General features: G+C 32.3%; 3 protein-coding genes across 10 annotated transcripts; 2 read left to right on the top strand and 1 right to left on the bottom strand.

Moving 5' to 3' along the window:
* The first annotated feature begins 1,224 nt into the window (after positions 1-1,224).
* LOC107416871 (protein FAR-RED IMPAIRED RESPONSE 1) lies at positions 1,225-6,979 on the top strand. 2 transcript variants are annotated; one of them, XM_016025423.4, is made up of 8 exons: positions 1,228-1,749; positions 3,176-5,321; positions 5,423-5,479; positions 5,765-5,833; positions 5,943-6,011; positions 6,181-6,249; positions 6,348-6,395; positions 6,493-6,979. In XM_016025423.4, the coding sequence occupies exons 2-8, from the start codon at positions 3,177-3,179 to the stop codon at positions 6,547-6,549; spliced, it is 2,514 nt and encodes an 837-aa protein (XP_015880909.1). In that variant the 5' UTR covers positions 1,228-1,749; position 3,176; the 3' UTR covers positions 6,550-6,979. The 2 variants fall into 2 exon arrangements, with proteins under 2 accessions (XP_060672371.1, XP_015880909.1); XM_060816388.1 differs by lacking the exon at positions 5,423-5,479 and having other exon boundaries at positions 1,225-1,749.
* A 981-nt stretch (positions 6,980-7,960) lies between these two features.
* Positions 7,961-12,399, top strand: LOC107416867 (protein FAR1-RELATED SEQUENCE 2). 6 transcript variants are annotated; one of them, XM_025072710.3, is made up of 10 exons: positions 7,962-8,168; positions 8,353-8,405; positions 8,869-11,026; positions 11,124-11,180; positions 11,287-11,352; positions 11,469-11,534; positions 11,613-11,675; positions 11,766-11,831; positions 11,926-12,000; positions 12,072-12,399. In XM_025072710.3, the coding sequence occupies exons 3-10, from the start codon at positions 8,921-8,923 to the stop codon at positions 12,144-12,146; spliced, it is 2,574 nt and encodes an 857-aa protein (XP_024928478.3). In that variant the 5' UTR covers positions 7,962-8,168; positions 8,353-8,405; positions 8,869-8,920; the 3' UTR covers positions 12,147-12,399. The 6 variants fall into 6 exon arrangements, with proteins under 6 accessions (XP_024928481.3, XP_024928480.3, XP_015880904.3 ...); XM_025072711.3 differs by having other exon boundaries at positions 8,347-8,405; XM_025072713.3 differs by lacking the exon at positions 8,353-8,405 and having other exon boundaries at positions 7,961-8,168; positions 11,130-11,180; positions 11,293-11,352.
* A 571-nt stretch (positions 12,400-12,970) lies between these two features.
* LOC107416866 (cytochrome P450 97B2, chloroplastic) lies at positions 12,971-19,239 on the bottom strand. Of its 2 annotated transcripts, XM_016025417.4 has the most exons (14): positions 18,781-19,233; positions 17,948-18,128; positions 17,545-17,652; positions 17,361-17,445; positions 16,957-17,195; positions 16,670-16,843; positions 16,112-16,159; positions 15,937-15,996; positions 15,530-15,616; positions 15,330-15,418; positions 14,382-14,473; positions 13,698-13,759; positions 13,467-13,616; positions 12,971-13,381 (listed from the first exon to the last, which is right to left on the bottom strand). In XM_016025417.4, the coding sequence occupies exons 1-14, from the start codon at positions 18,915-18,917 to the stop codon at positions 13,157-13,159; spliced, it is 1,737 nt and encodes a 578-aa protein (XP_015880903.3). In that variant the 5' UTR covers positions 18,918-19,233; the 3' UTR covers positions 12,971-13,156. The 2 variants fall into 2 exon arrangements, with proteins under 2 accessions (XP_015880903.3, XP_024928488.3); XM_025072720.3 differs by lacking the exon at positions 17,545-17,652 and having other exon boundaries at positions 18,781-19,239.
* Positions 19,240-24,965: the final 5,726 nt, after the last annotated feature.

Below are 24,965 nucleotides of genomic sequence, written 5' to 3'. Positions count from 1 at the left end.
ATTTTCCGCAGCAAAATCTGATCACAACCGAGTGTTTACTTTTAACAGATTTCAACCCCTTTTTTTAGGTTGGAAAGATTCCATCTTATTCTTAAAAAGTGAATGGTAATAATTGAGGCAAAAAGAATAAAAATAAAGTGAATAGGGCCCAACTGAAATTGATTCCATAGGATAGGAATCACTTCTAGCTTGCCTAAATAGGTAATTTTTCTACGCTTCTAGCTTTTTTGTTTCCCAAATATTATAGGAAGTGTCTTTATTAGTTTTGTAGCCCTTTTAAAGCTAGCTTTTGGATTCACCTCCAAGTGCTTCCTAATAATGTCAAATATATATATATATATATAAAAGGAAATTCTATCGTCACCAATACTATGAAAAATCGTCACTAATATTGTGATTCGCATGAGAACCGTCTGCACCATAAATGAACTGTATATATATATATATTTATTTATTTATTTCTCCAGCTACTGATGCTGTAGATTGTCAATACTGATATACAGGCTTTTGAAGAGCTCTCTTAAGTTAAATTAATAATTTAAAATTAAAATTATCCTTCCTCTAAACTTAAATTAATAATTAAAAAGTAAAAAATCTAATTAGATATACGGCAACTTTTAATATTTACTATGCCATTATGCTTTCCATTAAACAGGTGTCATTATTATTATTATTATTATTTTTTTTTTCAGGCTTGCTATTTGGGATAATAAATACCAATACGTGACATTCTTAAGATGACAAAAAGTAATCCGATAATTATCATCCAAAAAAAAAAAAAAAAAGACAAATAGTAATCCGATGTATGTAGTTATGTTTTAATCAGATATATTTACTTATGTTTTTATATTAAAAACATAATAAGACCAGTTGTGATTGTGATGGTGATGGTAATACTCTACCATCGTGGTGGCATTTGTTTCTTAAACTGTTTTTTTTTTTTTTTTGTCATTTTAATTTTTAAACTTTCATTTTTGTTACATTTTTTAAATTTTTTTAAATTTTTTTTACTATTTTTTTAACAGTTTTAAAACACAAGTTATATTTACTTTAATATAAAAACAACAAAATTATAAAATTAAACAGCCTTAAAAAATTTTTGCATGTTGCGTTTATCAAATAAATTGCACACTTCAAAACTACTTAAATTTAAACTTAAAAAAATAGTTATAAGGTGCAAAACTCAGCAAATTGCGAAGTTTAAAAAAAAAAAAAAAAAAAAGAAAAAGAAAAAGAAAAAAATTTGACGTTTTAAGGACCAAAGCATGAGTCTGCACGACGACTTACCCACTCAGTGAGAGAGGAAATTCTGTTAATTGCACGCGCCACACATGTGGGCATTCCTCACACGCACTCAGGGTTTGTGGTTCTGAACCCAGAGATATAGAGAGAGAAAGAGAGAGAGAGAGAGAGAGAGAGAGAGAGAGAGAGAGAGAGAGGGAGAGAGAGATTTCAGATAGAATTGGGAAGCCAAAAAATAAATTTTTTTTTTTTTTTAACGATCATCGATCGACGCGCTGAGATAGCTGGGCGAGAGAGATGAACATTTGAAGCGAGTGAGAAAAGCGAGTGGAATTAGCCAATTTCTCCAACAACTGCTTTGGCGAGTGAGTGCAAGAAACAGCGAGTGAAGATCAAACCCTAAATTTTCCTGATTTCCCCCCGAAGGCTTCTCCCACTCGCGGAAAACCCCCACTCGCTTTTCTTTTTCAGCCTCGGCTCTCTGATTCTCATTCCTTCCCGTTTCAGGTCTATCTTTCCCTCTAAAATTTCCCAATTTTAATTTCTTCTCAGTGATCAAAACCCCTCTTTTTTTTTTTTTTTTTTTTTTGGTGAATTTGGTTAAATTTAGCGTTTTGTGCTTGTGGTATGTTTGGCTGCTGAGAAAATGTGCTAAAATGGAAAGAAGAAATATGGTAGCATTAAAGTTATGATTTTTGTTGTTTATGTAACCTTGCTTCCAATTTTAGAGCCAAACAAATGTCTAATTGTGTGGCAATAAGAGGCCTTTTTTTTTTTTTTTTTTAAGTTTTTTATTTTAGCAGAAGATGGAATGTGAATTATGATTCTTTGAGTTGGTTGATGAATCACTAACCTGATGTACCGTTTATTACTGTGTAATCACAGAGATAATATAAGGTTTTAGAATATTAAGGAAGAAATTACAGAGGTTGTACTTGTGCCATTGGCAATTAGTATGGAATTTGCTATTACTGTTACATAACCAATAACATAACTTATGGACCTGCAAAACCTTTTGAATTATGGTAAATGGTGGAATCTGACTAGAAGTGTGATAATAATAACAAATCACTTCAGGTGCTTACTTAAAATGCAAAATGTGTTAGTGCTTTACCATGTGGGTCCTGTGCAATTGCGTAGATTATGAATCGTCATACGTAATGGGTTCGGCAAGTGCTGCTTAAATTAAGCAAATGGTGTTTTAATTTGTTTGTGAATATGCTATTTAGGTGTTTAGCAGTAAGAGATAATTCTATATATATTTATGTGTGTGTGTGTGTGTATAATGTACTTACTATGTGACACTGACCAGTGTTTAGTTCATTAATTAGAGGAAGGCTTTGATATTCAATTAAGAAGACGCTTATCACTGAGCACCATTAGCTCAAAAAACATATAGAATAGCCAGTTATAAGAAAGTGATATATTCAGTTGAAAGTTTTGTCTAATAACTAGCATAACGATGGAGCGTCTGCAATATATGCTATTGCTAGACGACAGTAAAATCTAGTAATCAAATTGCATGTCTTTGAATTGGCATAAGATCATGCTTGGAATATGTTAGTATATCCTTGAGAATCAGCAGATATTTTGACTTATAGCTTGATATGACTTGGTATTACTATGGTGCCCATGTCAGTTATACCAACTTAAAAAGTTACATGCATATGATTGTAATATATTATATAAAGTTATCTGGAGTTTATACCGTGTTCAAACTGTCTTGTATTTTATGAACTGTACTTTTTTCCGCATTGCTTTTCTAATACTTGATTATGTTTTATTTTCTTCCTTTATGAAAAGGTTTGTTTTTAGAATATTTTTCTTTGACCATACACTTCTTGTTATATTAATTATCATTTCATTAAGATTTAAAATGGAGTTTACTTGTTGGAAAAAAATAATGAGCAATTTTTTGATGATATGTTTTTAGGATGGATAGGAGTCAAAATCCAGTCGAAAATGCGATGAATTCTCAAGACAATGTGAATGCTGGGGGAGTGAATGAAAACATGATTGTTGTTATGGATGGAGTGCATAATAGAGATGGTGGCCTTCTTAGTTCTCCAAAAAGGGATGTTGTAATGTTTGAAGGGGATACAGATTTTGAACCCTGTAATGGAATTGAATTTGAATCACATGAGGCAGCATACTCATTTTATCAAGAATATGCTAAATCAATGGGATTCACCACTTCAATAAAAAACAGCCGACGTTCAAAGAAATCAAAAGAATTTATTGATGCTAAATTTGCATGTTCCAGATATGGAGTCACACCAGAATCAGATGGTGGCAGCAGTAGACGGCCAAGTGTGAAAAAGACAGACTGCAAAGCCAGTATGCATGTGAAGCGAAGGTCAGATGGAAAATGGATTATTCATGAATTCATAAAGGAGCATAACCATGAACTTTTACCAGCTCTAGCTTATCATTTTCGGATTCATAGGAATGTAAAGTTAGTTGAGAAGAATAACATTGACATTTTGCATGCTGTAAGTGAACGTACTAGAAAGATGTATGTTGAGATGTCAAGACAATCTGGCGGATATCAAAATATTGGGTTTGTTCGGGCTGAAACAGATTTTCAGTTTGATAAAGGCCGGTACTTGGGTTTAGAGGAGGGAGATGCCCAAGTACTGCTCGAGTATTTCAAGCGGATCCAGAAAGAGAATCCTAACTTCTTCTATGCAATAGATTTGAATGAAGAGCAGCGTGTGAGAAATTTGTTTTGGGTTGATGCTAAAAGTAGGAGTGATTATGCCAGTTTTAGTGATGTTGTTTCTTTTGATACCTCTTATGTCAAAATCAATGATAAATTACCATTTGCTCCGTTTATTGGGGTGAACCATCACTTTCAGTCCATGTTGCTTGGTTGTGCAATGGTTGCTGATGAGACTAAATCAACATTTGTTTGGTTAATGAAGACATGGCTTAGAGCAATGGGTGGACAAGCTCCCAAAGTGATTATCACTGATCAAGGCAAAGCCTTGAAGGCAGCCATTGAAGAAGTCTTCCCAAATGCCCGTCATTGCTTTTCACTTTGGCATATATTGGAAAAGATCCCTGAAACTCTTGCTCATGCAATCAAACGTCATGAGAATTTTTTAAATAAGTTTAACAAGTGTATTTTTAAGTCATGGACAGACGATCAGTTTGACATGAGGTGGTGGAAAATGATTACTAGATTTGAACTTCAGGATGATGAATGGATTCAGTCACTATATGAAGACCGTAAAAAATGGGTGCCTACTTATATGGAGGATACTTTTTTAGCTGGAATGTCTACAAATCAGCGTTCTGAAAGTATGAACTCTTTCTTTGACAAATACATACATAAGAAAATTACTCTGAAGGAGTTTGTGAAACAGTATGGATCAATTCTACAAAATAGGTATGAAGAGGAAGCAATTGCAGATTTTGATACTTGGCACAAGCAACCTGCATTAAAATCTCCTTCACCTTGGGAAAAGCAAATGTCAACAGTTTACACACATGCTGTATTCAAGAAATTCCAAGTTGAAGTTTTGGGTGTAGTTGGCTGCCAGCCAAAAAAAGAAAGTGAAGATGGAGCAACTATCACATTTAGAGTCCAAGACTGTGAAAAGGATGAATTCTTTTTTGTATTGTGGAATGAAACAAAATCAGAGGTTTCTTGTTTCTGTCGTCTGTTTGAATACAAAGGTTTTCTTTGTAGACATGCTTTAATTGTTCTCCAAATTTGTGGCCTTTCAAGCATCCCACCTCACTATATTTTGAAGAGGTGGACAAAGGATGCAAAAGGTAGGACATTAATGGCTGAAGGAACAGAGAGGACAAAGACTAGGGTGCAGCGCTATAATGACTTGTGTAAACATGCCATAGAACTGAGTGAAGAAGGTTCATTATCTGAAGAGACATATAATATTGCTTTTCGGGCACTAGTTGAAGCTCTGAGGAACTGTGTGGACGTGAACAACCATAACAACAATGCTGTAGAGTATAGCACCAATGTTCATGGTGTTCGTGAAATGGAAGAAGAGAATCAGGGAAGCCTTGTGGTTAAAACAAGCAGGAAGAAGAATACAAACAAGAAAAGAAAGGTTAATTTTTTTGAGATTTGACACTTGATGATGTTTGTCTTTTATGTTTTTGTAACTAAACTCATTAAAAGATATTAACTAGAGCATGCTCTATGTTTCAGGTACAAGCTGATCAAGATGTTGTACTTGTTGAAGAACAAGACACCTTGCAGCAAATGGTTTTGTTCTTTCTTCATTCTAATCATGTTCAATTCTCAAATTTTGTATTAATGTAGTGCACTAATCACAATAAGAATGATGTTCCGATGTTCACTAAGTAAATTCCTACTGAGCTTCTAAATGCTGTATTAGTTGAACCCCCCACAGAAAGTGGCTCTATCTGATGATACTTTTAAGGTCAAAGTGTAGCTGTGTACATGAGACTTTCAATAATGCTTTATCTTAGCTGTATACATGAGACTTTCAATAATGCTTTATCTTACTTTACGTTTTCATGCTTGTAGGATAATCTAAGCTCAGATAGCATAACACTTAATGGATACTATGGTGCCCAACAGAATGTGCAAGGACTGGTATTATATTTTGTTTTTGTGCATCGGATTTTTATAAGCTGTGCTATGTGGTTTCTATGAAACATCGTCTGACTTCTTGATGATGTTTCATTGCTGATGCTGGTTGCAGGTACAGTTGAATTTGATGGAGCCACCTCATGACAGTTACTACGTTAACCAACAGAGTATCCAGGGGCTGGTGTGTCATGTCAAACTTGTGACGATAATTCATTAGTAGTCTCTTTGGGAACATACAAAAATATTAGAACCTGTACTGGGAAAAAAAATAAAAAAAAATAACTCATATATCTATAATTAACAGTTGCATGATTGATTATGTAATTAATGAATCAATTTCATGATTGCAGGGACAATTAAACTCAATAGCGCCTGGCCCTGATAGTTATTTTGGGGCTCAACAAGGCATTCATGCGCTGGTATACTATTCTATAATGAACATCAAAGTTTTTGTAGAGAAACTTGGTTATGTATATATCACTTATAACATTCTCGAAATTTTGTTGTATTCTTGTAGGGACAACTGGATTTCAGACCACCAACCAGCTTTGGTTACAGCTTGCAGGTTAGTTTGCAAAGATGCCATTTACGTTGATGTTTTTGAGAGTAGCAATTATTTTATACATGGTTTTACCATTCTTAGTTTGTAACCCTTGATGCAGGATGAGCCACACTTGAGATCTGCACAGTTACATGGCAATGCTTCCAGACACACATGAGAGCGAAACACCTTGCATGGTTGCTGCAATGGTATTTATCATCTCTTGAAGGTGGTTGAAATTTTACCAAAGACTTGGTGATCATTGATAAATCAAGCCAGAAGAAACATGTACGGTCGAAAAGAAGGTGGACAATTATGCCTATAGGTACTGGCTCTTCAGAATTTTGGATGATTATCCCACCTCCCCTGCTTTTCTCCCACCAAAGAGAAAATGGAAATTGATGTAACTGATATTGATGCTATGTGTTGCCTCAAACTTGGCCATGTTGGCGAGGCAACCTTAGGTTAGAGATATTTTAGATTAATTCGTGTATCTATATATTGAAGGTGTATCATGGTTGGCCTAAAATGGCAAGGCCTAATGCCAATAAGGCCTTTGCCTAGGGGGTTCCACATATTAATTAATATACAAGGGTTTCAAATAAAAATGTCATAGTAAATGTTGAGGCCATTTTGTAGATAAGGGTATTTGACAAATGTTAGTTTGATAAGTTATCTTCCCTAACAGAATACGAAGAGGTTATGGGAAGTTATGAAAAGTTAAAATTAAGATTTATTTAAAGGAATGTATGATTTGTCAGTCTTCATTTTTATTAAATATCTTTGTCTAATGTCTAAATTTTTCTATTCTGGTTGAAAAGATAAAATTTTGGGTTGCACCCGGGAAAGCTTAATAAAACTGTTTTTTTTTTTTATTTTACAATTTGAAGATAAACATATGTTACTTAAAACTTTTGGAAATATATGAGACGACAAACCTTTGAGTATTCTTTTAAAATAACCTGTTTAAAAAAAAAAAATTGAAAAGAAAGAAAATTAAAGTCCAAAATGTTTCCCATACAATTTTTCAACAATCAGCTTATTTTCTACAATTTATCATTGAAGACTTCTTTTTAGTTCTTGAAGTAGAATTTAATAATTCTAGACTAACGCAAATTTTAAAAAAAGAAACTTAGCATAAAACCAATAGGATTTGCAAAAAAAAAAAAAAAAAAAAAATGAAAAGTACTAATAAAATTACCTAATTATATAATAAATATATAGATATATATGTACCTGTAAAATTTATGGTATCAAAATAAATAAAAAAGAAGAAGATGAGTTAAATAGACAGCATTAACAAAATGCTTATTAAAATTGCAACAAATTATAAGTTATGCTCACACCTTTTTCTGGACAATCCCTTCCTACAATAGAAAAAGTACTCGTCCATTTGTATATTTTTTTCACTGGTTTTTAAACAACAATGCAAATAGCAAGGAGTTGAGGAAAGGGCAAAGAAGTAATTATAATCCAAAGTGAAATTTATTTTTTCTGTCAAATTTATATATTCGACACCCGACCCGTTACGTTTCGGTAATCTCACCCGCCGCCTTTCACACAGACACACACTCTCTTTCACTTTGTTCTTTGTTGTCTTTAAAAGTCACACTCTGTCCGGTTCCCCAGAAAAAGGAAAAAATAAAAGTAAAAATAAAAATTGGGGCTTTAGATTAAAAAGAAAAAATATTAAAAACCAAAGTTTCAAAGTTTCGTCTTTTTCTATATTGGCTTTCAGGTTGCAGCTTTAAAGGAGCCGAGCGGAGGGAAATTAGGTTGCTGAGGTCCAAACTGGAAGTAAGTACTTAACAACAACAACTCAATATTCTGCTTTTCTCTTTTCCATATGTCATTGTTTGTTTCGAATTTTTTTTTTAATTGCTTAGAATTGGATTTTTTGCTTTTACTTGTGCTTTTATGAACTATTCTGTTTCTCTGTGTGTTTTAATGGAGTTTGGTTTTTTCATGGTTGGAGTGTTAGGTGACAAGCTTAATATTGAGGATTGGGTTTGTTGTGCGGTATATATAAATTAGGTGAGATTGGATATGAATTTCTTGGCTTTCTAACCATCAATTTTATAATAGTTGGAACTTGGAAGATGTTAGAATTCTAAAATGAATTACTGGGTTGAGAAATATCTTTATTTTTTTATTTTTTTTTTTTTTCCCCCCCTCTCTCTCTTATTGTTGGGGTTTGGAACCAAAATTTGAACGAGAAACTTAAATCATTAATTAGTGCCTTTTGTATTCTGTGGTGGATTATTCACTATTCCATTTATTTGGAATCATTAAATAGATGAAGGCATAGAGATATGATTTATTTCATGAAATTGTATTGTATCCGTTTTGGATTATGAGAATAAGAGAGAATGGAAAGCTTGCAAGAAAAACCATTTTATAAAAGTAATACTGTTAGATAACTGGAGTTTTCACTCTTACTCAGCTTTAATATTGCTCTAATTAATGCTTAACATATGTGTCTTTCTTTCTTTCCCAGGTAAAATTGAATAAAAATGACTTTTTGCATCGAATAGTTCATATTTTCTTCTATGGAGATCGATCTTGAACTGCCAACATGTGACCGAGAGAAAATAGACGTTGGATCAAATATAAATGTTGACGATGTCAATACGATGCGTAGAAACAATGTTGAGGAAGAACATGTTAATTCTTCTGTGCCAAGTGAAAACCTTGAGGAAACTCATGGATCTAATGCAAACCAAATTGTTTCCAGTGATCAGGATCAGCTGGATGTGAACATTGTTAAGGTGGATGGTCTAAATAAAGGGTCTATCTGTGAACCCTGCAGTGGTTTGGAGTTTGAATCAAAGGAAGAAGCATACTCTTTCTATAGAGAATATGCTCGGTCTGTGGGATTTGGTATCACAATCAAGGCTAGTCGGCGCTCAAAAAAATCTGGAAAATTTATTGATATAAAAATTGTGTGTTCTAGATTCGGAAACAAGCGTGAGTCTGGTGCTACTGTCAATCCAAGACCATGTATAAAAACAGACTGTAAGGCTAGCATGCATATGAAGAGGAAAGAAAATGGAAAGTGGGTAATACATGGTTTTATAAAAGAGCATAATCATGAGATTTGTCCGGATGACTTTTATTATGCTATCAGGGGGCGGAACAAGCAATCTGCAATCGTTGCTTGTGAAAAGAAAGGCCTGCAGTTGGCTTTAGATGAGGGAGATGTACAAATAATGCTTGAACATTTTATGTGCATGCAGGAAGATAATCCCAACTTTTTCTATGCACTAGATTTAGACCATGAGAAACGTTTGAAAAGTGTATTCTGGGTTTATGCAAAAGGTAGGCATGATTATAGCAAATTTTATGATGTGGTCTTCTTCGATACTTTCTATGTAAGAAACAAATATAAAATTCCTTTTATTCCTATTGTTGGAGTAAATAATCACTTCCAGTATATATTACTTGGATGTGCATTGGTTGGGGAAGAAACTAAAGAAACTTTTGTTTGGTTAATGCGGACATGGCTTAAAGCAATGGGTAGCCAATCTCCAAGAGTGATCATTACTGATCAAGACAAATTATTTAAAGAAGCTGTAGCAGATGTATTTCCTGATGCACGCCACTGTTTTTGTTTATGGCATGTCTTAAGAAGGATTCCTGAAAATTTGGGTTGTATGATGAATCAAAATCAAAATTTTATGGAAAAATTCAACAAATGCATTTATCGGTCATGGACAGAAGAACAATTTGAAAGGAAATGGTGGAAAATGGTTGATAGGTTTGAACTTACGGAGAATGAATGGTTTCATTCATTATATGAAGATCGTAAAATGTGGGTCCCAAATTACATGAAGGATACATTTTTAGCTGGAATGTCTACGACTGAGCGATCTGGAAGTGTGACCTCATTCTTTGACAAGTACATTTTTCCAGAAACTATGTTCAAAGAATTTATTGGGAGGCTGTATAAAGAATATCTGAAAGATAATTGTGACATGGAAGCTACTGCTGATTTTGAAACTCGACACAAGCAGCCTGGATTAAGATCTCTTTCACCTTTTGAGAAACAAATGTCTTCTGTTTATACGGAGGCAATATTTAAGAAATTTCAGGTTGAGGTATTGGGAGTAGGTTCTTGTCATCTGAAAAAACAAAGTGAAAATGAAGCAGCCGTTATCTTTCAGGTTGATGATTTTGAAAAGCGCCAGAACTTCATTGTTGTTTGGAATGAAGCAGAGCGTAAAATATGTTGCTTATGCCATTCTTTTGAATACGGAGGTTTTCTTTGTAGGCATGCATTGCTTGTGCTTCAAATCTCTGGTACTGCTAATATCCCATCCCACTACATTTTGAAGCGATGGACAAGAGATGCAAAGGTTAACCAAACTAATATTGAAATACCTAAGAGGCTTAATTTCAGATTTCAACGTTTTAATGACCTGTGTAAACTAGCCATTAAATTGGGTGAAGAAGGATCTTTATCTCCAGAGGCTTGCCATATTGCACTTCAGGCATTAGATGAAGTACTAAAACAATGTGTGGATGTAAACAATTCTGTAAGGAGTGTTTTGGAACCCAACATGTCTGCATTTCCTGGATTCCTCAATGTTGAAGAGAAGCATGGAAACAGTATGGGCAAATCAACTAAGAAAAAGAAAACATACAGAAAACGGAAGGTCAGTTGAGCTTGATTTTTGGCTTGCAGATCCGATTACTTTTCTTGGCCTATTCTTCTTAATATGTGTCCTGAGTTAATATTTGTATATAATTTAGGGACAGTCTGACCCAGAGAGAACTGCTGGTAGGATGCAAGAGAGCCGTCAGCAGATGGTTTGTCCCATTTCATTTTAATTCTGAATTTCTTCCTCATCTTATGAGAACTTCTTCAAGTTGCAATTTGTTAGAGTGCGCTTCATTGTAACTTTTGTGTATGTAGGAACAGATGAACTCCAGGGCTCGCAACCTTGATGATTGTTATATTCCTCAACAGGATATGCAAGAGGTGATATGAAGTAGCCTCTGTCATCCTAAGATATTGCAATTGTTAGAAGTATATTGTAACTTTTTTCCTTATTTTATTGTGATGTTTCTCTCATGATTATTGATACGTTTCGGTAGGTGCTTGGTTCCAGAGCTCCAGCTATTGATGATTATTATGCTGCTCAAGACAGCATCCAAGGAGTGGTATGGTAACTTTAAATCTGTCAAACTTTTATTACATCAATAATAATCTATACCAAGGTTGTTTTATACTTGATGCAGGGGCGATTGAACTCCGTTTCTCCTATTGGTGATGGTTACTATTGCAACCAACAGGGGATGCAGGTATAGTCTGTGCTATTGTTCTGGCCTTGATGATCGTGGGCAATATTTTAAATGCTTTTAGTTCCAACTTTTTGTCCTCTATTTCTTCAGGGACAGTTGCATTTGGCATCTACACGTGTTGGCCACTATGGGACCCAACAGAATATGCAGGGACTGGTACAGTATTTTGATATTAGCAGTTCTGTTTAGAAGTATGGTTTAATGTACAGAATAATTGAAATCGGCTATTGTTTTGCTTGGGTTTCTGTAGTTGCAGGGACAGCCTAGTTTTAGAGTGGCAGCCATGCATGGATGTTTCAACATTCAGGATAATATGCAAGATGTGGTGTGCATTTGAATACTACAATTTTCAATTTTCATATTGGATTCTTAATTTATTAGTTTCTTTGGCTGCAGGATCAGTCTGTTGGTTCATCACATTTTCGCAGCATTGCATCAAAGCATTTACAAGATAAACACCTCAGTCAATAATTGGTGGCTCAATCCTTTCGGAATAGATGACAACAGATGAGTGGATTTCTATTAATCCTAGGAAGCCAAAATAAAAAAGAGGCAAAACAACAAAACATATAATCATGGTGTATTCAATTTGTTTTTCTTTCTGCAAATGTTGCTTGTTTTATTGTCAAAATCTCCTGTATATCCAAATCATTTGTATAGCAGATTATCTAGTGAGATAAACTGAAGCGGAGCTAATACCAAAGCAGATTTGACTTTCGAGCCACTGTCTTCCTGTCTCATTTTCATCGTTTGTTTTCGTTATTCCTTATTAGTAGTTATACTTAAATAGCAACAGATGTTCTGCCACAAAGGAATTAGAAAGGGGTTGAAAAAACGAAACTTCTTTTTCCACAGTGAGAAAACAGAGAGAAAAAGCAAAATGTTTATTGTTTGGAAGACTTTTGAGAGCCTTTACATTTCCTTTCCGGTATAGATACCAGATACATGTAAATTACAATGTGTTCAGTGATTAACACAAAATAACCAGAGAAGTGATGCCATTGTCACGGTGAATAGTTAAGAGATGCAAAACCAGAATCTTCATTATCATAATGTCACCAGTTGATGGAATTTGAATGTTAAGGAGAGGGTTCCGCCAAACGCGAGCTTTGATTTTATTCTGTGGAAGCTGAAGATGGAATCTGTTAGGGGTGGAGATTTATGCTGCATTCTTTTAACATTTGGTCTACATAGTCTGGTTGCATTGCTGTGGGGAGGGGCCGACGGATTGGTTTATTTAGATTTCTGTTTTGTTGGATTTCCATTCTACTAAACAGCTCTCAAGTTGTACTACCTAAAACAAAATAATGCTCATGGTTTGTTTCTACTCTTTTTCTTGTATAATATTTTCATTTATTCAGGAAGTGAACTCATTTATAACCCCCAGGGAAAATAAGAAAAAAAGAGCCAAAAAAAGGTATTAAGACAGCCATTCCATGACTGACTGAAAACTACTCAGTATTGTTTCATAATGCAATATATCAGTGTACATTAGATCTCTTCTTCAATTTGCACCACATTCCATTCTTTGTATGAATTGTTGCCCCTGTAACTATTCCCACAGATTCTGGAGGTCCCCTCAATTCTATGTCGAATTTCTGTAACAACATAGCCAATGCCACAGTTGACTCCATGAGCGCAAATTGATCTCCAACACATTTGCGTGGTCCTCCACCAAAAGGTAAGAAAGAAAAATCTGATATAATCTGATCATTGCAACCATAAAATCTTTCATTAATATGTCAGAACATGAATTAAGCTTTAGGAAATCATAGTGAAAAAATAAATAACCTCATTTGGATATAATGCTCCTGGGCTCCGAGATGGGTCAAAACCTGCCCACCCTTCAATGCCGTCACCTGTCTTTTGCACCAGAAACCTTTCTGGTTCAAATTCATTAGGACGGTCCCAAAAATATGGAGATCTATGGAGGTTATATACCTGAATGGACATTTTTTAATGGTTCAAAAGAAGTATAATTAGAAGTCAGCATTAAGAGCGAGGCAAAGAGCTTCTACTTACAGAAATGAAAATATCAGTCCCAACAGGAATTGTATAACCATCTTTATCACCATTGTAGCCCCCTGCACAATTGACATAATGTCGCTCTAAGGTATGACAACTAGATCATTCATTCCAATGGAAATATTTGCATATATTACATAATTTTGGAACATCAAAAGAATAACTACGTTCATGCCTAAAGAATGAAACATACAAGATTATAAACACAATTTACACTTCAAGTCTCTCCTTGTTTATCAATTTCTATTTTCTTTTTAGATTTACTAGGCAAATAAAGGGTCCTTCTACATAACCCTGTAGAGAAATGTTGAATGCGTGAGTTGCCCTTTTCTATAAACTGATTCTTCCACTTTTTTTGTGCATTTTAATCTTTTGCTCATTATGATCAATTCCTAATCTTATTGCCCTTCAACATTTATAGAGGTAAGACTTTTTGAACATTTTGTTTCAAACGCATTTCCTTTACTATATATAACTTTCGTTATATAAAATTGATCAAAAGAATCAACAAGACCTCAAAAGTATCAGTCAATTTCAACAACAGTGTTTAGATGCTTTCATCTCTGTAAAACTTATAGTTCTGAATAAGGACATTGACATAAAATGTACCTACAAAATTATTTTCTTTTAGACTCATCAATGTTTTCATTCATTCTAGCGTAAACAATGCACAAGAAATACCTGGTAATATATCTGGTTTGATAGAACGTCTAACAAGCAAAGGGGGCTGAGGATACAATCGAAGAGCCTCCACAACAATAAGTCTTATGTACCTGAAACATGGAACAAAATGTTAACAAATATTAATTGGACAAATGAGTTAAGTTGAAATGGTCATAGAGCTGCTCTGCGGACTGTTAGGCCAATTTTGGTAGAACTCAGTCTTAGCTCACGGTATAAATGGAAAAACTTTTAAGCCAGCCAAGTTATTGTTCAGCCTACTAAGGCCAGTTCTATTAGGGAAAATTCGATGTCTGATTTTGACAGTAACAGAAAAGAAATTAGTGATAATTACAGAACCTGTAACTGAGTGAAGTTGAGAATTATCAGATGTTAAACAAGTATAAATAATAACACCATGTCTTCAAACCAGTACCATAGAGATAAAAACTTTAGGCGAATGCTGATAATGTTAGAAGAACCTTGGAACTGAGATAGAGCAACTAAGAGGAATTGTAGTGCAAAAGAGAAGAAGAGTATTAATGAAGATGAAGACAGCAGAACATAGACATTGGCAAGCATAAAGCTCTCCCAAAACTGTCAATAAGTATTCCTGCTAAATCTCCTATGCCAATAAGCAGTATCACAAATAGTCTACGTGGTAAAACACAGAAGACTGCAACGAGAAGAAGAAAAGATCCAGAAGAACAGGGAACACATTAAGAGTTCGCTGACTTGTTAACCCATTTACATGTACAACACCAGTTAACATATCCTTTGACAAGGTTAGCAACAGTTAAAATCCCATGTTATACAGGCATACCATGGAATTAGGTGATTGAAACCCAAAAAATAATACAAAAAATTGACAAATTTGCTAGTTTTCGTTCTCTTGTGCACATTTCTGAGTCTATGAATGGAAAATTGTACTCAAACAAGTTCAAAGATATAATAAGCTTTTGGACATACTCCAGTTTTTTAAGTGACTCGTAAGTTGGTGAACCCTCTCCAAGCACCGAATCAATCTCTGTTTGTGCTTTTTTCATTTTGGAAGGATTCTGCAGTGCAGAAGAGTAATTTGCATCAGTACATTAGTTTGAAGACGTTAATTTTCAGAAATTTATCATTAGACTAACAAAGCTTTTTTTATAAATAATGCAGAATTATACTTGAGCAAGCAGGAAGACAGCCCAAGTAAGAACAGCAGCTGTTGTTTCATGGCCAGCAATAAGCATTGTGATCAGGTCATCCCTCAACTGTCAGAAAAATCCAGAGATAGATGTCAAATTTGACTTATGATATACTTTCAAATATTTATCAATGCGTTAGAGAATACTAGGCAAAACAGGTATAACTTATCAAATGAAATGCACATAAACTTGTATGTGCAAACACACAGGCCCCAACAATAGACAAATCATAAGAACTGTGAAGTACAAATGGAACAGGAGGAGGAAAACCCTGTTCTTATAGTCTTATCAGAAGCAAAGTCACGGGACAGAACAAGCAATAACAAATAGATGATAAAGTCAAAATGTTGGCTAGAAAATTTACTCAAGGTCTGAAGTTGTTTTACCTGACGGTCATCAACATCTGCTCCACGCATATCAACTAAGAAACGCAAAAGACTTGCATCCTGCAAACTTCAGAGTTATAAGATCATAATTTTGCAAAGCTCCTAAGTACCTTTCTTTACCATTAACATGAAAATGTAAAATGCATTGTATTTATACCACAAAATATTTACCAACCTTTAAATTTAAGTAGTCCCTTTCTTGCAATTTCTCAACATCTGTTTCCTGCCATAGAAGAAATCAAAATTAAGTTCTTGATTGGCTAGTTTATATATCCTTTGCTCCTTCTAAAATGCATACACAAGTAATCAACTTACAGCACATAAGTGCCTCATCTTCTGCCATTTTCAGGTTAGAAGTAAACGATATTTTGATTATAATGTCCATTAATTCTATTGTTAATATGCACCAGATTTAGCGATAATGTTCAAATTGATAATTTCTTACAAGATAATTTATAATTACCAGAAAAAAGTAATGATGGTATAATGCTTGTCCTGATCAGACATTTACATAAAATGCTTTTAGACAACTATACTATGCTTTCAAAAACCAGCTTAGTTGGAAGCCACTGGATAATGGTTTTTGCTGGAACATTACTAAAAGCCTACCTCAAACTTTATGTAAACAATATCAATACTTATATGATTGCATATATATATATATATATCTATATGTATATATCATATGCAATCTTCATTAATAACCATAATGCAGAGTAAGTATTTAAATTACCTGTCTGGTCTCTTTTGCATTTCTGATGAGTCCATCAAGGCAGTCGTTGATAACCTTCAGGTCATACTGGAACTTCCGTTGCCTGGGGACTATCCACTTCATTAACGGAATTTTCCAATATGGGAAATAAAAGGTTGACCTATGTTCTGCTTCAAAAAGTGTTCCATATACTGCCTGAATTGCATTTATAAACAAGCTGAACATAACATGATCGTTTGCACAAAATTATGAATGACATGAAAGCAAAGTCATCAAAAATATGAAAATGCTTGTTCTTTTGCTCAAACCTTAATTACAGGAGATTCTTTTGTAACAGATCCAAAGTCATAGTTGAAGACACCAAGGCCAATTATATCAAGAGCCAAACTTGAAAACTCTGCTTCAAGATCCAACTCAATTGTCTTTCCACCAAGTGAGTTCTCTCTTTCTAGAAGTTTCTCAAATTTCATTGTTGATCTTTCTGAACAACTGGTAAATATCTTAACCATAGCTTCCAAGTACAAGGCATGGAACCCAGGAGCAATAACTGCCAGATTATATTATAACAAGTTAGAGGAAACATATAGTGTAGCATTATGGGTTAGAAAATCAGCGAACAGTCACCTCAATTTTATTTTCTTCTTTTCTCTTTCATGTTGTTTTTGTTTCAGCTGAGATGAAAACTTTAAAGAACACATTATTACTTGCTAACCTCTTCTCCTTTGTTTCCATGTGTCAAGGTCAGCAGGTATAAGTCCTTTGCCCATTATTGGTTCTAGGATATCAGCAAGGACTCCCTACTTCAGAAAACAACGCATTTAGCAAAAGAGATTAGAATAACTAAAAACGAATCACCAGAATATTAAAATGAATAAAAATATAAATCGTTTTAGGACCTTATCATAAGAAAATGCATTTTCTCTAAGAACATGCCTGGCAACAATAGGATCTGATACAACGACAAAGGCTTTCGGTCCAAAAGCAAGCTTATAAACAGAACCATGCTGCCACATTAAACAAATATTACTAAAAACGAATGGAAAACAGGATTCAAGAGGCACCCATTTATCAAAATTACAAAGGCACAATACAAGAAAATTAGATGGCGAAAGGGGAACAACGAGATTGCCATCCATATATATACTTTGGCAACCTTCTTTTCCCATTTCCACACCTTTACAACTGATAGCTACCTTTCAAAAGGACCAGAACCAATCACAGAACGAATTTAGGACTTGAAATTAGCATTCCACTTATAGCATCAAAACAAGAACAAATTGTGAAACAGGGTAAAAGTACCTCTAAGAACCAATCATACAGCGAAAAGAAGAGGGGCCGACCAAACAAATCGGAGACAGCACCTTCGGCATTAGGCATGGTCCCAAGGCTTCCCCCACTTAGCAAGTTCGTGAGGAGGTTACTTGCATTATCCAGTAAATTTCTTCTTGTTTTAGGTTCTTCAGTACTAGTCGATTGGCATCTACATTGCACAAATATAACCCCATATATTAGACTAAGCTCTGCAATGCAACGCGTTTACGATGATAATTTAATAAAGAAACCAAGAAAGTTTTGCTTTTTATCTTCCACTGGCAAGAATTCCATGTAAAACATCCCACTTTTTGTACAAAACTTGGTATTTTTTTCCTCTTCTTTTTCTTGGTTTCAACCAGGAGCCAATAGGAGATTATTTATCATCATCATCATCATTATTATTATTATTCTTTGGTATAACTTCAAAGATCCATACAGTGAAAACGATGGAGAATTTCTAGCAGGAAGAAGGATAGAGAAAAGAGAAGGCAAATCATGAGCTAAACTTTAAAAACAAATTTTATTTTTTTTTCTTTTTTCTTTAATATTGATGTTCTGGCCAAAGAGAATACGAGAAAGGAAAAAGCGAGTTTCTTTCACTCATATGCTATCTCTTTCCATATTTTAAGATGTTAGAAGCTAATAATTTCTAATCCGAGTAATTTATCGAAGCACCAGTAGCCAAAATACTTAAAAAAAAAAAAAAAAAAAAATCATCATCTGGGAATCATATATTGCTCTCTCTTATTCTCCCAAACAGTCTCTCAGTAGCCAAACTGAGTGCAGCAAAATTACTAGGAGAAAAAACAAAAGGGTACCTGATAGAAGAGCTTTTGGACTTGGAATTGAAAAGAGAATTGGCAGGCAAAGAGCGAAAGCAACCAAAATCACTTCTTTGAAAGCTGACATTCACGACAGTTGAGGAAGAGAGCTGCAAGAAACATGGAGCAGCCATGGTGACTCAGCATTCACCGAATCCAGTTAAGAAAAGACCGCCATCCGAAAACCCCCACCTATATATATCCTTTGGAAATGCTGTGGACCTCCCAGTTTCTGCTATATTTCATATTTTTCTAGTTAAAAAATATGTTGGTTCAAGAATATTGATAAGGAAATGGCATATACTGTTATTGGGTCATCAAAATTAGTTCCACTTTTTCAAATTTTCTTATTTCGTAAACGTTTCCTTGGATGTGAAGTGACAACTGAGATTAAAATTATGGATCACCTTCTCCACCCATTTCAATTGTTGGGGGTCAATAAATAATGACTTCAAATTGACAATGAGAGATTTTTATTCTCTATGACCCAGAAATTTTTGTAAAAATGTAAGTTCAATGGCTAAAAATTAAAAAAAATAATTTCATAGTCCTTGTAATGGAACTATCTGGCTATATGAAAAATTATTACCAAAAAAAACAAATATCTAGCTATATGAAGAAATGTTTTCAGGACAAAGTAAATTGTGTAATTCCTAAATTGTCTGGTTGTTTCGATGTATTGTCCACCGATTGACCACTACCCAACAGAAGATAAGGATGAGGCATTAACAAAATAAGTGGCTTCCCACTTCCCAATGTGCATGTTTCTTGCCCTACTTTCCACTGCATAGTTTTTAGTAATATTTTGAGCCAAGTGGAACGTACATAGATTTGTTTTCTGTAAAGTGTAAGTGCGCCGAGTCCAAAGCGTATTTGCATTTTCCTATAATTATAGGGGCGTTTAAGTTCGGTTTAGTATCATAAAATTTGGAAATAATTTTCTTAAATTCAGATCAATTTATTTATAAAGTTTTGATCAGTTGCGGTTGTTGTAATATAAAAATTTAAAAATTTAAAAACTTAAATATTTATTTTTTTTAAAATAAAAATTTTAACAATAATAATTAATAAATTTAATTTATTCTATTAATTTATTTTAAAAAATTATAAATTTAAAATATAAAAAAATTTATTTGTGCATTATTAATAATCAATGTGGTTAAATTTATAATATAATTTTTATATAAATAATAAATTAGAGCTATTAGAGATTTATTCACAAATTTAATGTATTTCTCAAAATATTCTTGGGAGGTTTTTTGTTTAAAATAAGCTATATTTGAATTCGGTAAACTAAAATGGAGTCGAGCACAAGCCTATTTACTGTCCTAGTTTAACTAATTATGTATTTTATTAACCTTTTTAAGGAAAATTTTTCTTGGTAAAAAATTTTAAAATGTTTATGGGATCTTTAGAAGCAGATATTCACTATTAATAATATTTAGATCATATTAGTTTCATATTCATTCTTGACATTATTATCAAAGAGCATCTTGATTAAAACACAGTTCATATTATCTATATAGTATATTTATTTTTCACAATTTACATTCCCAAAATTTAGTATTGGATGGATATCCATTTGCTTGGTTCCCACTATTTTCAGTTGAAACTAAACAAAACCCCTTTTCTCCTCATGGTTAAGGGAAATAAAATATTTTCTACTATTTGGATAAGTAATTTGAAGATAAATTATGGGTATATTTCATTTGAACTCCTAAGGTTAACTAATTAAAATTTAATCTTTTAGATTTTAAAAGTTATAGCTAATACCTTTTTAGAGGATCTAAGTAATATTTAATCCAAAGTATCAAAAAATAATAGTAAAAGAAGATGATGAATTTTTTTAATTTAAAGGGATATTGATGATATTTTTTGTACCAAAAAGATTAAATTATATTTAATTCAAATTTTTGGTGAGGTGAATGAAATTAACTCAACTTGTTGTGGATAAAGAAGAGAATATAGAAGTTTATGAGAAATATGGATGAAGAGAAGAAAAAGATAGCAAGAGGAAAAACCACAAAAAGATGAAATAAAAGAGGAATAGAAAAAAGGTGCTGCCCTTTTTTTTTTTTTTTTTTTTTTTTGGGGGGGGGGGGGGTGAATTTTACTGGTTTATTTAGCTCAATAATCTGAAGTGTTTTTAATTGTACATTTTGGGCGAATTATTAAAATCATTCTTCTTTTCAAATACTTTGGTAAAAAAAAAAAATAAAAAAATTTAAAGACATTAGGACAACATATACTATATAGTAATAAGATAATATTGTAAAAAGCAACAACATCTCAGATATATTATCTACTTTCAGTCAATAATAAGGTAAAATTTCCTTGTAGCTGACCCACCTACATAAGGTTTTGTGGAGTGTACATTTTTTAACTCCAGGGAGAAGGAATTTCAAATTATTAAAAAAAAGAAAAAAAAGAAGGAATTTAAAGTTTTCTTTTTTTATTTGAAAGTTGAATCTGACAAGTACATCAGAAATTAGAATATGAAGTCCACACGCACACACACACAGGGACAGAATTTAAAGTTTTCTTTTTTTATTTGAAAGGAATTGTCTACTGCTTAGATAATTGTAGGCGTTTGTGGGAGATGAGGGTTTGAATTGAATGGATTACGGATCAACTAGATAATTGAAACAAGTTAAACATTATTTCCTTCCCTTTGAAATTTGGTCCGGTACGGAAAATGACCGTTAACTAAAATCCTCCCTTGAACTTATTGAATTAAAAATTATATATAAATTCCGCTGTGGGTGACCTACATGTGCATATCAAACATTTATCATCATGTGATTTAGATAACGTGTTATATGTAATTACATCATAATTATATATAATCACATAGAATTATATATGGAAATTTCCATATTAGCAAAATTGTACATTCACTTATATGTAAGATAATCACATCAATAATTAATATTTATTATTTGATTATTAATCAAATATGTATTTAAGGATACATTAAGATTTTTTTGGATGTAAAGTGAATCTCACTTGTACTTATGGAATCATGGAGTCAAAGCATTGGAAAAATTGTGAAAATTATTATAAATGATTATAAAAAAAAGAACTAAATGTCTATAAATAAATTTTTAATCTTAATTTTTGAATTCCACCAAATCATAAATGTAATTTTAAATTTTATTTATTAAAACAATATGATGATTGATAAAGAAAACACCGATGTGATCCTAGTTATATATATATATATTATCAGTTTTTATTTTTATTATTTCAAGGTAGAGATGTGTTTTTTTCCTTTTATTTTTTGCCCTATTATAGCAAATAATAATAAATATTTTTCATGATTAATCGTTCATTTGTAGTTATAAAATGATTGTGTTGATTCTTTCATCACCATTTAAAAATAATAAAAAGATATCCAAAACATTAATTATCTAATAGTCAATTAGACAATGTCACATCTTTTATAAAAGAACATTTAATTCTAATTTAAAAATGTTGTTAGTTAATTTGAAACATCCATCAGGATTAGTCCAATTAACAAGGGGATGTGCTTCCTTTTCCCTTTTCACTGTACAGGAGTGCATCGTTAAAATTGCCTGGTAAGGGACTAGCTGAAAGGTGCACCTAAGCTGGCCAAGACCAATGATTGTTAATACCCAAAACTTAAAAAAAGGGGTTGATTTCCCATTATTTTGAATAGAACAATGTATTTTTTAATATTAACTGTGAAGGAATTCAAAGTTGAATCGAAATACTAATTTTTGATTCTGATAAGTTTAAATGGGTATCGATTTCACAACTTCAAGCAAATTAAAATTGCGGACAATGGCAAGGCTAATCAAATAAATTCGACATGGATGTACACTGAATGCTCATCAAGATGTTCTATATTTACTTGGCTTTATAACCTTTTTTTTTTTTTCCTTTTTTTTTCTTTTTCTTTATTTAAATAAAAAAATATTAAAAAGAGTAAAAGTTGGTGTATATTTACTTGGCTTTATAACCTTTTTTTTTTTCTTTCCTTTTTCTTTATTTAAATAAAAAATATTAAAAAGAGTAAAAGTTGGTGTAGATTTACTTGGCTTTATAACTTTTTTATTTTCTTTTTCTTTATTTAAATAAAAAAAATATTAAAAAGAGTAAAAGCTGGTGTATCCTTATAACTCCATGGTGGATCCATCAACGTCAAGTAGATAATTTATATACATTTATGTTTTAAATTTCACAAATATGACCCAACTTCCGACCTAAATGATTAGGGTTGGAGCTAGGAAACTAGTTTTGGAGGAGTCCTATATAAATAGTGGAAACTCATTGCCAAACAAGCACCATTGCCCAAAGAGAACAACGTACTTTATCAAACATTTTATATCCACAGCAAACCGACCTTTTCAACTTCTTCCTTCTTCGGATTAAGAAGGTTGTGAAAAAACCATATATAAGAACATTAATAAAAAATAATAAAATTTACATTCATTAAATCAACACACCTGATATTTTTCTTTACCAGATAAAAAGATTTATAAATTTCCAAAGTGTTACAAACAAGAGTGACTAGTGACTCATATGGAACCTTCAATTAATTGAGAGAAAGAAAGAGGTAGAAAAATATTTGGGTTGGCTTCCCATCCGATTATATCCAGTTCAAGCCATTGTTCGTTGCCCGAGGGCTGCCTTCCCATCAGATTCACATCCAGAGGTTTGACTGTTTGGTAATGTTTTAAAAGCCTAAGAAGTTTGTTTTAGTAAACTTTTAATTAGATGGATGTTTTTGTCTTTTTACTTGTTAATTTTAAAAGAAATTATCTATTCTATGTTAAAAAAAAAAAATAGTTTGAAAGGAAAAGAAACTTGGAAGGGAAGAATCTGAAAAAAAAAAAAAAACAAAAAAACAAAACAAAACAAAAACAAAATACAAGGATATTTGTGGAAAACTTTCAAACTACAAGTTAAATTTATGTAATTTATAGAAAATTAATTATAATGTACACAGATAAGTTAATTCTTGTAATTAGAGGGGCCAAATATTTATGAATAATATACATTACATCCTACCGACATAACTACAAATATTTGATTATATTTAATTAGTAATATTTACTTTTTAAAAGTTCATTTATTTATTTTTAATTTTATTAATATGTTAACCATCAAATAATAACATATGTATTCTTAATAAATAGATTAATAGACTAAATGGTACTTGTAACATTACTTAATAATTATTTAAATAAGTTATTTTTAATTTTCTAAAAATTCTACATATATTATTAAAAAATTTTAAAAAGTTCGGAAGTGTGGCTACGCCTCTGCAAACGATTGGAATGCTTGAGCTTTTGTCCTTTATAACTTGATTTGTCCAAAACTTAGGTTTTACATATACTATGATCCATGACTGACGGATCAGAAAAAGAATATATATTATTTTAATAAACAGGGATACTGTAAAATATAAATATTTAAATAACAAGTTTCCAGTTAGCGGGTTTCTTATTATTATTTGAAAAAATTATAACACGTTTATTTTATTATATTAATTAAATATTTTAACACATAATATTTTTGACTGTCTTAGAGTTGTAAATGATCGAAACGTTTCTCCATGACAGTCAAAAAATGACAATATTATTAATTTCAATTAAATCATAAAGTTAAATTAGATGTATCGGAAAGAACCAAGCTAGAATTATCAAGAACTCATATACAGGGATGATAATAATAATAATAATAATAATTCTCTTATTTAAGAATTCTAGATAAAATTTTATGCGAGATGATGCATATCCTTTTATATGAATTTATATTTTTGCTATTATACAAGGGAACATTCACTTTAATGTTGGTGTACTTGGTTAATTATATGCACTCTACTCAACTGTTTATGACAGAAGATATATGATTCAATTATATTTACTATTTATGACAGAGGATATATGATTCAATTATATATAGTCCATCAAATATAATAGTAGATTATATATAATTAACTAGGTATATTCAATTCAATTTAGATATTTCTATATATCATAGCAAAATTATATATAAACGATGTGCAAATAAGATTAAACAACTTGATAGATACCACATATAGTTAATTAGGGCAACCTCAAAATTAGGATTTCTCGATGAACCATGGCACATTAAGTCCCTAGTTATGGATATGAAAAGTATATAATTAATAAAATAGTTTCAAATTTGGCATA

The sequence above is a fragment of the Ziziphus jujuba genome, chromosome 4 (genome assembly GCF_031755915.1).
Source record: "Ziziphus jujuba cultivar Dongzao chromosome 4, ASM3175591v1".
NCBI lineage: Eukaryota > Viridiplantae > Streptophyta > Magnoliopsida > Rosales > Rhamnaceae > Ziziphus > Ziziphus jujuba.
The sequence above is the reverse complement of the archived record's forward strand: the minus strand, read 5'-3'. Positions and strand labels throughout refer to the sequence as shown.